At 47.1% G+C, this 14,329-nt stretch overlaps 1 protein-coding gene across 2 annotated transcripts in view; it reads right to left on the bottom strand.

Annotated features, from left to right (window-relative positions):
* Positions 1-261: 261 nt before the first annotated feature.
* CNNM2 (cyclin and CBS domain divalent metal cation transport mediator 2) overlaps positions 262-14,329 on the bottom strand; it is a 172,721-nt gene continuing 158,653 nt past the window's right edge. For both annotated transcript variants that reach the window (XM_069566972.1, XM_069566971.1), the window contains 2 exons: positions 7,366-7,550; positions 262-6,718 (listed from right to left, as the gene is read on the bottom strand). In XM_069566972.1, the coding sequence (XP_069423073.1) occupies positions 6,509-6,718; positions 7,366-7,550 (395 nt within the window). In that variant the 3' untranslated portion in view covers positions 262-6,508. The remainder of the gene's footprint in view (positions 6,719-7,365; positions 7,551-14,329) is intronic.

Raw genomic sequence — 14,329 nt, 5'->3', positions numbered from 1 at the left:
AGTGGGTACCCCAGCATCTTTATCTAAAATGAACTGATGGGGAACAGATTACGATCCTTGAAAAAGAGAACACAGCCCTGCTGTTGGCTGGAAGTTGGTGTACTAGGCTGGAAGTTGGAGGCTCAAGTTCTAGCACCTGCTTCTCTTTTAATGTAAGACTTGGTAGTGTACATTCAAAGGAAATGCCCTGCTGTGTTGCCAGCTTTCCCACTAGGCCTGTGTTGGCAGACGTGATAGGGGAGAGAGGGAACACACATTCGCTAGAAGGGTGAACAGAAATCATTTATCTAAATAGAATAATAGAAATGAACAAAAACCTTTTAAAACAATCACAAAATTTACAAATAAATTGATACAAAATAAATAGATTGTAAATCTACAACATCATTTGAATTATAAAATGCATTCATTATGACAATCAGCTCATGAAACCTATACATGTCGTTTGTGCTTATTTAGGTTTATGGACACAGCTCTAGATAATTGTGTTCAGAAAACTCTGCTGCTGCAAAGCATGAAATGTACACTATGATACAGTGAGTAAAGACTAAGGAGGGTAGAAATCAGAATCAAAGCAGGTCTTCTGTGAGGCGCCAAGGCAGTGCTGGCATTGGACCTCAAAACCAAGAAAAGGCATCTCAGAAGCCCAAGTGGGCAGGCAGCTTCCCCAGTGCACAGAGATGGATCCTGTGATCCAAAGTGGGAATTGGAGACCATCCCTGTTGTGGGGCCAGGCCACCAACCTGGCTTCGGAGTGTGGGAGTGGAGGCCCTGGCCTCAAAGCCATGCTGTACCACTGCCTAGAGAACAGACCCGGTCACCACAAAACCACCTCTAAAGTACTTCACAGAGGTCCCTGAAGAGGCCCTGCCGTGGAGTACGAGACCTGCCTCCATCCTCATCTCAAAACACTTGCTGTCAGGAACAGAGGTGGGTCCAATAAAGGGCCTGGCACACTAGGACCAACATAAGAGACGAAAACAAACAAAACTCCTTCTCACCCACTCTGAAAGACAACTGAACCCTGGGCTCCATGGATGAGGGGCTCGGGAACAGATCTCATCTCAGTCACAGACGATGCACTAACAGTAGAGGCGTATGTACATAATAAATAATAATATAAAATAAAGCATATACATTTGTGGACTTAAACGACTCCGGAAACGAAAAGTCAATGGACTGACACATTCCACCTTCACAGTAGACTTTAGACATGGGGAGTAATGAACCAGGGTGAGGCTGGGCTCTCGGGAATGAGAGTCCTGAGGGCTTCCTCTTTTCTCCCTCTCCCTTCTGCTCTGTGAGCCTGAAACCAGCTGTTTATACCCAAGGGGCCTGCGCCTCCCAACCTAAGGGCAGGCACCCAGGGTCCTCCAGGTCCACACTTGATAGTTCTCTCCAGGGTAAGTCTGAAGAGGAATACGGGCCCACTTCTCAAATGAATCCTTGTTGGTCAGATGCGAGCAAATCCAGAAGATACGCTGCCAATGAACACAGTACTCCCAGTCATTCTTCCAAGTCGTTCATGTCTGACACCCAGTGGGTATTCAAACTTGAAAATGGGTACTCAAGTTTTATAGTGCGTGTTGGATCTGTGTACATATAAACCTTGGCATGCAAACCCCTAGAACTTTACTCTCTTGCCACTTGGAACCTTTTGTTTCCATGTTGCTTCAAGTACAGCCCGATATTTAAAACAATTCTTCTGAGATGATGTCAGTGGCTCTAGCATATACAGAGAGAAAGCTTACTTGAGCTGAGTCAACCACAGAAGTCTGCAAAGAAGGTCCCCAGCCCCAGATGGTGGGATGGAAAGCTGCCTCAAGTGCTGCAGCTGCTGTGAACTGCCCTCTTCCCTCCTGTTCTCAGGGCTGACCAGGGACTCCTGGCATCTCCAGACAGGGCAGGAGGAAAGCCAGCTCATAAGCGCTCCCTGTAGGAAGGATGCCTGCACGTGCTGGAGGTGGAAGGCCCACCGTCACAGCCTTGAGCAATCTTGGCTTGGCCACAGAGGCAATGAACAGCAAATGAACAACATTCCCCAAACTCATCTCTTCTAACAGCCCACTCAAATACAAAAGAAATGTGGAAAGATAAAAATCTGCAAATGGCCCTGAGGTATAAAAATCCACTGAGTAGGTTGCTCACTGATAACGTTTACATGGGAAGAGTTTCTGAATTCCCAATCACTTTCATATTGAACTTCTTAAATCCCCCCTAATTCTGCATTAACCTGCCAGCCCTCCAAGATGCCCTTGCTAGCCTGAAGCACCACTAGTCTGGAGGCCATAACACAACCACACCTGACCTGGGTGGGACCAGAGCCCATGTCCTCACGTAAGAAAGTGAGCAGTGGCACTTCAGAAAGCTCCACGCCCTGAACTGCCCAGCTCCGTCTGGCAGTCCCCACCACTCTGCAAGAAAAACCATCTCTAGGATCCAAGTGGAGAGGGGAGTTGTTCCTGCCCTCGTGCTAACAAGGAGCTGGTGTCATGGGACATGCCCCAGGCCAATCCTCCCTGGTGGCCTCCTGCTTAGAAGCCCAGGGAACAAGGTGAGCACCTTCCTGTGCCAGCCCGGGTGAGTCCTCTGCCTGGACTGGGCCCTGGAGAACACTGGAGGGATACTGGTCTCCTGGCCCAGGAAAGGAAAAAGTGGTCAGATCCCTGGCTGGTTTTCAGGAGGCGACAGGGTTGGGTTTTGTTTTTGACCAGCCATGACACGGGCTCAGGGGGCCAGGGCCTACTTAGGTCTGCTCCTCAACTTGAGGTAATTTGAGGACAGAAGTTCATGGTCCCTGCTTAGCCCAAATTCCTGTTGCTTCATTTCCTAAGGGAAATGCACTTTTTGTACCTAGCACTGTTTTCCAAGACATGGAAAAGCTGGTCCTTTAACTGTATGGTACCGGGGACAGCACAGGTCAATATATTCACAGTTAATGTTCCATAATAGTGTGAAGTTTTACATTCAACATGTGCACAAAAGTTCCTTGAAATAATATTAGGAAATGGCAAGATGCCCTATTCTTCCCACCGAGGGAAGACAATCCTGTCAGCATGGGCACTGAGCTCTCTTCCAGAAGTGAGGTGAGGAGGGAGGGGAGGGAAGTTACATGGGGTACCCTTTCAAATCCAAATTATGTAAGAACCAAGGCTTAAGCTAACTATAAGTTGACTAACATCCCAATTTCCATGCACAAATCTTAAGCTTCTGTTCTCCTAAAAGTTTAAACACTTGATTTTGGACTTGCCTGATGTGCAAGATGAACAGAGAATTAAAAGAGAGAGAACCTCTAAAGCACTAGGAAGTCTCATTTATGAAGAAAAAGATTGTCCTGGGAACACCTGGATACCAGAATCTAGTTACAGGAGGAACCTTCAGGATGCCAGAATGGCTGCTCAGGAGCAGGAGGTGGCCCTGTCTGGTCCCTCAGAGCCAGGGCTCACTGCAGGGGCGCCAGAGGACGCTGAATAGCAGAGCAAGGCCCTGGGCCGGACAGTAGAGCTCCCACACGAGTCAGAACCCCAGGCCCTGTGTCTGCTCCTTGACCCACTTCCTCACCCATGCTTACAAAGCCAGCAGCCCAAGGAGAGGACGATCCACTGGTGGTGCTAAGGACTGGCCACCACACATCAAGATCTCAATTATCTGCCCTGCTCCCGTTTACTTTATAGACACGAATTGCACAGACCTTCTAAGCTCAAGTCATTCTCCTGCTTGCCTGCCTCACAGAAGCAATAAGCCAGCATCTCTCCTTCAATAGCCTGAAGTTAGTTTCCAGAAGGAAAGTGGGGTCTGGAAGAGATATCTATCACCCAGATGTTGAGTGTTACCATCTGAAGGGTCCTAAGCTTTCCCCAAAGAAGATGTAACTTGCCAAACGTTAGCTTTCATTCCTTCAGGGACCAGACAGGACCTACTTGGGATTCCCTGTTGCTATAAAACAGTATGAAAAATCAAAGATAAAGAGTAGTTTATAGAAAATAAATACGAACTTGGGAAACTAAAATTTCATCCTCCAGGAGCCCCACGGCAAAGCCCTCCTGCCACCAGCTCCTTTAGAGAGGACTTTTCAAAGAGCCACACTGAGCAGGTATTGGCAGTGTGGACAAGTTATCCATTTCTCCCTGAAGCCAAGGAGCCAGCTGGAATCCTCTCACCAGGGCTTTAGGATTCTCAGAGGAGCAGGTGGACTCCAAAAAAGATCCAACACACTAACAGTGATTCCAGAGGCTCCTTCCAGGAGGAACGTGCCTAGAGATGGACTGTGTGGGGAGGCAGATCGAAGCAGATAGGCCAGGGGAAGCTGATGGGTGGAGATCCTGGAGGCCAGAGGTACCACGGCTTGGCAGCCTGGCTCCACCACTGGGACAGCACGTGCTGTCCTGGCCCAGAGTGTGGCCTGGGGGCTAGGGCAGAGAAACCTTCCCCAGCAAGGCCCAGGTTTCCCTTATTACAGGGAACTCGCATTTCTGCATGCCCCCCTACACAGACAATCCCAGTTCCAGAGTCGCATCACGCTGGCAGTGTGCATCACGCTGGCTGCTCAGCTCAATGCATCTTAAGAAAGCAAGACCTTTACACTTTATGTCAAGCCTGACGGTGGCAGTGCCATCCCATTGGTGGCATCTTGGGTGCTGGCAGCAGGCCACTCAGCCCCTAAGGGGGCACCCCAGTGACTTCTACCAAATGAGGCAGTACTTCCCTCACCAAGGAACATGGCACCTTCTGGGAAGATGCTCCAGGACCAACGTACCAGGGGAAGCCATGCACCAGGCACGCACGCGACCCTGGAGCCACCAAGCTGCTCCCTGGGAGGCAAGCCCAGTGTGTTTCTGGTTCTTCCCCCACCACAGCTCCCACCCACCAGCGCCCAGCCTGGGATGCACAGTCCTACCTGGAGGAAGAAGAAACTGCCGCTTAGCCCCGGGGCTTCCCTTCGTGCAGTGAGACCCAGTGGAGAAAACGCTATCTTCTTGCCTAGAGACTGGACACAGCGCGGACTGACGGGTCTACATGAAAACTGTGGTCAGTAGGAAGTCACTTCAGTTTATGAATGTTGCCCCCAAAATGCACATGTCCCTTGGGTTAACACTTAAAACACAGCTAAGAGTTAAGAATTCAGTCATTCAAGAAATACCTCCTGACACTGATCTCACTACACGTGATGAATCTGGTATTAAAATAAGACAGAGACGCACATGAAATGGCCATGACACGCATTTGGTTTCTGAATCCCTGTTTGGGACCAAACTGACCCTGGCTGTTACAGGCAGCCTCTCTGGCATGGGCCGAGTCCGAGGCGGAGGCACAGAGGTCCTCGGGTGGGGACACACAGCCCCTGCTGGGCCACATGGGCCCAGGGCTGAGGGGAAGAGGGACAGTTGACTCCCTGGATGGAGGGGCAGGGGCTGGCAGTCCCCGGAGTTCCCTCCGTGAGACACATGGGTCGACGTGCCTTCTCGGCAGGGCGCAGAGCACAGCTGGAAGGTCTAACTGCTTTTCTAACAACCACATACCGTCCCAGCAGGAAGGGCAGGAGCGTGGACGACACACCTCGAGTTTACTCGAGGGCTCCGTGGAAGATTTCCATTTGGCATCTGTGTAGCAGCATCTTGGGTTAACAAGAGCAAGGCCGGGGGTGGGGTGGGATGACGGCGCTCTGGAGGTTCAGATGGGGAAGAGGCCTGGCTGAGCCAGAGGTCCCAGGCTGGGGGAATGTTGAGGGGGATCCACCCTGGCCTCTTGCAAAGATAAACCATCAGTTTAAAATTCATTAACATTCATTTTGGTGATAAAAAAAAATTCCTTAGAGTGGGAGCAAAATCACATTCCAAGCAAATGTTAAACCTTTCTGAGGGAAGAGACACCATTAAACATTAACTTAAAACAACACTGAGCTCAGAGAAGCAACTGCGGGTCCCTGTTCGGGCTCCACCACAGGGCCGACAGCCTTCACAGGTCTGTGTCATTCATCCTTCAAGTTCAACAGCGACACCCACTGGGGCACAGAGGAAGGGTGCCCCTCCCTGGGGCGGTGGGGAGGGAGAGCCCAAGGGAGGCCACTGGAGGGACAAGTCCATCCTCTTACGGTCACATCATGGGGTCACAGCAGAGTTCAGACAGAACAACTTACAACTCTGCAAAAGACACTTTTTAAAAACATGATCTCTCGGAAAAAATAAATCGCAACAATTTTCAACTTCATGCAAATCGAGGGAGGAGGAGAGTGAATAATGATAAAAGGTACAGCTGAAAAAATAAACATGATTCTATTTAGGTGGAAGAAGTTCATCTCCATAATCTCGAAATGCCACGCCCTGGCTGTCGACTTCCTGTCTCCGGTTTCCATGCCTGCCCTCCCCGGCCTCTACTGCTGCTTCCAGGAAGGGGACAGAGTCTTTGGTGTCAGGACGTTGCAGGATGCAGCATGGCACACAAGCTCACACTAGTGGGATTCACGGTCGGACGGCGGGAGGCCGGCAGCCTGGTGTGGGGGCCGGGCGCCCTAGATGGCGCCTTCGCTGTGCAGGCTGTGGTTGGCCTTGGTGTGCGTCACACAGTTCTGTTCGTTGAGCAGGTTGGCCGTCTCATCCGGCAACCCGTCGTGCAGCTCCGTAAGAGTCAATTCAATTTTAGTGTTTTCACTGTCTGAAGACTGAGGAGTCTTGTCCATCCGGGATGCCATCAAGGCATTTTGGTATTGCTGTCTTGAGATCTGGGGCCAGGAGATGGTACAGAAAACAAACCAAGATAATATTTTTAGGCTATCTTTTCTCCACATGGCATTACATTTATTATACCTTATATCCCCTGAAGGGCCCAAGTAGTTGCCCTAGGTGAAAACCATTCTTCAGTCACTTTTTACAGTTCATGTTGACTCTATGAACAGGTCAGTTTGTACTGGTATAAGCTATATCCAAAGTTTGTCTCAAAATTCCACCCAGACTAGAAAATGGAGACAGGCTTCCATCAGCTAAAGCTGGCTCATCCCCTCAATGCCATTTTTATTCCAGACTGAGAAAAAAGCTCTGTCTCGGGGGAGGAGGTAAGCTGAGGGTTCTCCCTAGCAAATCCTCCAAGTTTTTAAGAAGTCCGTGAAGACTGGCTGTAAAGGTTTCCTCTTTTTCTTACCATCTCCAGCTCTCACTCCCTGAAAAAGAAAGCTACATCTGATTTGGCAGCTCACTGGACAGAGCCAGGAAGATCAATGGTCTTCCCCGGCGCAGGCAGGGGCACAGGAGCTAGAGGCAGGGCCCCCGCAAAATGACCAAGGCAGGCTCCGTGCAGGGGCCAGGGAGCCACCTGCTCACAAGGGAAGTAGACCTTCCCCTGCCAGGCCCAGCCGGGCCACCCTTCCCTCACCTTAACAAACTGGAGATCGGAGAGGGCTCGCACTGAGTAGTCGGGGATGTAGACCTGGAGGAATGCAGAGTTGAGCTGATTGTTGCTACTCCCCAGAGTTGGCGTTACCGCATCAATTCGGTCACTGCGACTAAGAGAGTCCGAGTGATTCAAGCCGCACGGGCGAGGAGGTGACTTGTTTTCACCTGGAAAAGGAGGGGAAAAAAAAAACAAACCAGCTGCCTTTTAAGTGAGGTCAGATGTCACTCAAAGTCAGCTCTTTATTTTCCACATAAAGTAATAAACAAGCTCAACTGCAGGGTCTCTGACAGCATGCTCACAGCTTCTCCTGCAACAGATTCCCAGCCCCATCCACATGAACACACTGAGTCTCCAATAAGTAAAGATCCGTGGCTGCAAGCTATGTCAGGGGAGGTGAGGCCCCAGACACAGAAGCTACTTGATAAAGGCCTAGGCTGCAGGAAGGCAACACAGCATCATTTTGCCAGGAGCAAAAACACTTGAGAATGTTCCTAAGTCAGTATGTGTTTTTAAAGGATCAAAACAGGTCTATCTGTTCATACTTCTCAGCCAATCCTGTTATCTTTGCCTCTGACCCCAGTTAAATCCCTGAAAGGCAGCCTCAGGACGTCTCAGGATTTTAAACACCCTCAGTTCAGTTCAGTCGCTCAGTCGTGTCCGACTCTTGGCGATCCCATGAATCGCAGCACGCCAGGCCTCCCTGTCCATCACCAACTCCTGGAGTTCACTCAAACTCATTTCCATGGAGTCGGTGATGCCATCCAGCCATCTGATTCTCTGTCATCCCCTTCTCCTACTGCTCCCGACCCGTCCCAGCATCAGAGACTTTTCCAATGAGACAACTCTTCACATGAGGTGGCCAAAGTATTGGAGTTTCAGCTTCAACATCAGTCCTTCCAATGAACACCCAGGACTGATCTCCTTTAGAATGGACTGGTTGGATCTCCTTGCAGTCCAAGGGACTCTCAAGAGCTTTCTCCAATACCACAGTTCAAAAGCATCAATTCTTCGGCACTCAGCTTCCTTCACAGTCCAACTCTCACATCCACACACGACCACTGGAAAAACCATAGCCTTGACTAGATGGACCTTTGTTGGCAAAGTAATGTCTCTGCTTTTAATATGCTATCTAGGTTGGTCATAACTTTTCTTCCAAGGAGAAAGTATCTTTTAATTTCACGGCTGCAATCACCATCTGCAGTGATTTTGGAGCCCCCCCAAATAAAGTCTGACACTGTTTCCCCATCTATTTCCCATGAAGTGACGGGACCAGATGCCATGATCTTTGTTTTCTGAATATTGAGCTTTAAGCCAACTTTTCCACTCTCCTCTTTCACTTTCATGGAGAGGCTTTTTAGTTCCTCTTCATTTTCTGCCACAAGGGTGGTATCATCTGCATATCTGCGGTTATTGATATTTCTCCAGGCAGTCTTGATTCCAGCTTCTGCTTCATCCAGCCCAGCATTTCTCATGATGTATTCTGCATAGAAGTTAAATAAGCAGGGTGACAATATACAGCCTTGACGTACTCCTTTTCCTATTTGGAACCAGTCTGTTGTTCCATGTCCAGTTCCTACTGTTGCTTCCTGACCTGCATATAGAATTCTCAAGAGGCAGGTCAGGTGGTCTGGTATTCCCATCTCTTTAAGAATTTTCCACCGTTTATTGTGATCCGCACAGTCAAAGGCTTTGGCATAGTCAATAAAGCAGAAATAGATGCTTTTCTGGAACTCTCTTGCTTTTTCAATGATCCAGCGGGTGTTGGCAATTTGATCTCTGGTTCCTCTGCCTTTTCTAAAACCAGCTTGAACATCTGGAAGCTCACAGTTCACGTATTGCTGAAGCCTGGCTTGGAGAATTTTGAGCAGTACTTTACTAGCGTGCAAGATGAATGCAATTGTGTAGTCGTTTGAACACTCTTTGGAATTGTCTTTCTTTGGGATTGGAATGAAAACTGACCTTTTCCAGTCCTGTGGCCACTGCTGAGTTTTCCAAATTTGCTGGCATATTGAGTGCAGCACTTTGACAGCATCATCTTTCAGGATTTGAAATAGCTCAACTGGAATTCCATGACCTCCACTAGCTCTGTTCATAGTAATGCTTTCTAAGGCACACTTGACTTCACATTCCAAGATGTCTGGCTCTAGGTGAGTGATCACACCATCGTGATTATCTGGGTCGTGAAGATCTTTTTTGTACAGTTCTTCTGTGTATTCTTGCCACCTCTTCTTAATATCTTCTGTTTCTGTTAGGTCCATACCATTTCTGTCCTTTATCGAGCCCATCTTTGCATGAAATGTTCCCTTGCTACTGCTAAGCTGCTAAGTCACTTCAGTCATGTCCGACTCTGTGCAACCCCATAAAGGGCAGCCCACCAGGCTCCCCCGTCCCTGGGATTCTCCAGGCAAGAACACTGGAGTGGGTTGCCATTTCCTTCTCCAATGCAGGAGAGTGAAAAGTGAAAGTTGCTCAGTCGTGCCCAACCCTCAGCAACCCCATGGACTGCAGCCTTCCAGGCTCCTCCGTCCATGGGATTTTCCAGGCAAGAGTACTGGAGTGGGGTGCCATTGCCTTCTCCAAATGTTCCCTCGGTATCTCTAATTTTCTTGAAGAGATCTCTAGTCTTTCCCATTCTGTTCTTTTCCTCTATTTCTTTGCATTGATCGCTGAGGAAGGCTTTCTTATCTCTCCTTGCTATTCTTTGGAACTCTGCATTCAGATGCGTATATCTTTTGCTTTTCGCGTCTCTTCTTTTCACAGCTATTTGTAAGGCCTTCCCAGACAGCCATTTTGCTTTTTTGCATTTCTTTTCCATGGGGATGGTTTTGATCCCTGTCTCCTGTATAATGTCACAAACCTCCATCCATAGTTCATCAGGCTATCTATCAGATCTAGTCCCTTAAATCTATTTCTCACTTCCACTGTATAATCATAAAGGATTTGATTTAGGTCATACCTGAAAGGTCTAGTGGTTTCCCCCACTTTCTTCAATTTAAGTCTGAATTTGGCAATAAGGAGTTCATGATCTGAGCCACAGTCAGCTCCTGGTCTTGTTTTTGCTGACTGTATAGAGCTTCTCCATCTTTGGCAGCAAAGAATATAATCAATCTGATTTTGGTGTTGTCCATCTGGTGATGTCCACGTGTAGAGCCTTCTCTTGTGTTGTTGGAAGAGGGTGTCTGCTATGACCAGTGTGTTCTCTTGCCAAAACTCTATTAGCCTTTGCCCTGCTTCATTCCGTATTCCAAGGCCAAATTTGCCTGTTACCTCAGGTGTTTCTTGACTTCCCACTTTTGCATTCCAGTCCCCCATAATGAAAAGGACATCTTTTTTGGGTGTTAGTTCTAAAAGACCTTGCAGGTCTTCATAGAACTGTTCAGCTTCTTCAGTGTTACTGGGTGGGGCATAGGCTTGGATTACTGTGATACTGAATGGTTTGCCTTGGAAATGAACAGAAATCATTCTGTCGTTTTTGAGACTGCATCCAAGTACTGCATTTTGGACTCTTTTGTTGACCATGATGGCTACTCCTTTTCTTCTAAGGGATTCCTGCCCACAGTAGTAGATAGATATAATGGTCATCTGAGTTAAATTCATCCATTTCAGTCCATTTTAGTTCACTGATTCCTAGAATGTCGACATTCACCCTTGCCATCTCCTGTTTGACCACTTTAAATTTGCCTTGATTCATGGACCTCACATTCCAGGTTCCTATGCAATATTGCTCTTTACAGCATCAGACCTTGCTTCTATCACCAGTCACATCCAGAACTGGGTATTGTTTTTGCTTTGGCTCCATCCCTTCATGCTTTCTGGAGTTATTTCTCCACTGATCTCCAGTAGCATACTGGGCACCTACCGACCTGGGGAGTTCCTCTTTCAGTATCCTGTCATTTTGCCTTTTCATACTGTTCATGGCGTTTTCAAAGCAAGAATAGTCAAGCACCCTGGGAGACATCAAACCTCTTTAGAACGTTTGATTAGGTTAGCTTAGGTGCTGGGGCAGTCTTCAATGAACTTTCTCATTAAAACAAAGTGAAAGGAAATCCAGGTGAGTCTAATGTTGCTGCTTTTAAAGGCACATTCACCATAGCTTCTAACACATTTCATTAAAAATAAAACCCACCACCCCTCACCAAGGTTTCTTCCATTTTTGCTTTTCTAGTCAAACCTACTACACAAATATCAACCGAGTGCCCACACTGAATTGCACAATGTCTCCCATCTGATGGCTGGCTCCTCTTTCCAATGTGGTTCTGACTGGCTCTCAGCTGGTCCCACCCTTCAACGACAGGAAAGTCTGTCATCAGAGCCGTCAAAATCTGCTTCCTCAACTTCAAGTAACAGCCTCTCCATGCTATGGAGCTCTATCGAGTAACTTCCACTCCTCTGCTACTTGGAATAGCCCTGAGGAGTTTGAAGATAGTGCTCTGAAATCTCCTTCTCTGGGCCAAATAATTCAACCATTCACCTTGTATTTTATCTTTTCTTAGCCCATCCGGACCACCATGTGAGACCACTGAGCAAAAGTCCCTGTTTAAATATGACAAGCAGAACAAAACATGGCAAGTACCCAAGGAAGCTCATATGATGGGTTCATTGTCTCCCAAAATTTTCATGTCACAACTTTCTCTACAGTTTTCATGTCAGGAGCCAATTTTCCATTGTTGGTCAAAACTGAACTCAACAGCACTTCCTCTTGTTGCTTCCACTTAAGAGAACATGGCAAATTAATGATTTATCAGATATCTTCTATTTCGCAGGTGACCTAACTTTGATCAGATGGCCTGACTTTGCTAAGCCTGATTCCTTATCTAGCACCCGGCTTATATGGGGCACCTGGCTTATATCTAGCACCCGGTCTGATGATGAGTCAACATGAGATAAGGTAAAGCTAAGGGTCTGACACCCAGTAAGTGCCGATGAATGAGCCTCGTTAACATTATTATAATCTTTCCCCAAAGCCCCACCCCAGACCTCTCCACCATTCTCCTACCCTCAGTATCAAGCTTCTCTGCACTCCTGGTAACTTTGCACAGGCTGACAGATGCAACCATCTGTGAAACAAGGGATCACTCTATCCCCAGGCTGTAGCCCCAGATCTACAGATACTTCTGAAATGGTTTTTACTTCTTTTGAGTTTCAATTTAACGTTATGAAAACAAGACATTTGGGAATGTTCTGGCTGTCCAGTGGTTAGGACTCAGAGCTTTCACTGCTGGGGGCCCAGGTTCAGGGAACTAAGATCCCGCAAGCCATACAGCACAGCCGAAAAATAAATTATAAATAAATAAATAAAAACATTTAAAGAGCGCTTTTCTTATTTGATCAGATCCTGTGCGTTGCCCGATTGCTGTCATGAGGCTTTCTGCTTCTCAATCTCCTGTTACTTTTCTCCTGAGGAGGATTACAGGGCAATTTCTCTGGTCTCCCAAGGTATCTATAGACTCCCAGTTAGCTTCCTCTTAGCCCACCAACCTCTGTTTTTTGAGAGGTAAACCCTCCCCTTTGCCAGGAAACCACTGCCTGGCATCACAGCCACAGTCCAGAGCAACAGACCGTTTTCCAGGACCTTTTCTGCAACTTAACAGAAACCAGCACGCTCACCTTTTGTCAGCATATGGCGAGATGTGCAAGTCTTCACACCCAAAGATAACAAAGACTTCAAGTTGCCACCCCCCAGTGCACGTTTTGTTGCCAAATTTATGTGCCAAGATTTTATGATGATAATTACAAAAAAAAAATCTATTTTAATTGCTCTTATGCCTTCTCAGAATTTTTTATTTTTTTGTCTTGGCTTATTTTATTCATCCTACCCAGGAATCCTGACGTTAGCTAGTCAGCTAGAAAGACACAATCAAGAAACAGCCCAGCCTCCTCCCTTAGAGCTGTGAGGCCCTGTGTGGAACTGTTTGCAAATCACTGGTGTTGTTCAACCTCCATTCATCAGGTATCTTATTATTGTAATGCCAGCAGCCTGCAGGCCTGGACCTCCAAAATGGATTTTCTTATGACTAGATCAGATGGAACAGGCTGAACTATGAAATCACTAAGAAAAAGTGAAACACAAACAACATTTCCAGGAGCTTCATCCAAAAGTCACTTTACTTCAGTATCTAGGACATTTTAAATCAGTAGCAGATACCAGCAAATAAAAAGGGAAGAAAAAAATACCAACATACGTTTAAATAAATACATGTTTATGTATACACATGTATACATGCATATATGTATATGTATGTACGTATATTCTGTCAACTGGTCAGATTCAAGCAGCCTGATTAGTATCTTATGGCCAAACACCCTCAAATCTTTTAAGAACAAAGACCTGAAAAATATAATGTTCCTTCTAAGACAAGTAAGTATTGCCTCCTTTACCAAGTATTGGCATTTTAGACTTTTGCTGAAACTGGATGAGGAGATATAGTTTCAGTCAGATTTTAAAATAGAAGCTGTATTGAACAAAATACAGAATAACTGGACTACCAAGTAGGAAAGCCCAGCAATTTTAATTAAAGAGAGATTAAATCTTTGCCGTTCTCGTGAGCAGCTGGACATATTAGGAAGGCATGACCACATTCTCCTGCGGGGCAAGAACCAGGAGCTCCTTAAGAATGTGCACTGTACTAATTTCAAAAAGAAGAAAGCGAGACAGGAGAAGTGGGGCCACCTGCCTGACGGAGGGTGGAAATACATGTACCTCGTTCACGTGGACATCTGAAAAAAGGACCAAAGAAACAGGAATGCTGGGGCCTCCAAGGATGGAGAACCAAGGAAAGTTCACAGTCCTCCAGCCTTTTGGCTGAAGGTTTGGGGCCTCTACAGATTCCACACACCATGACTCTGCTGAGGTCACCCAAAGAACCAAAGGGCAGCAACGAAAATCCAAGGTTGGCGGTGTGGGTAGGACTTACAGAGAACACTGGTGACTCACGTTAGAACC

The sequence above is a fragment of the Ovis canadensis genome, chromosome 22, assembly GCF_042477335.2.
Source record: "Ovis canadensis isolate MfBH-ARS-UI-01 breed Bighorn chromosome 22, ARS-UI_OviCan_v2, whole genome shotgun sequence".
In the NCBI taxonomy this organism is placed as follows: Eukaryota; Metazoa; Chordata; class Mammalia; order Artiodactyla; family Bovidae; genus Ovis; species Ovis canadensis.
The sequence above is the reverse complement of the archived record's forward strand: the minus strand, read 5'-3'. Positions and strand labels throughout refer to the sequence as shown.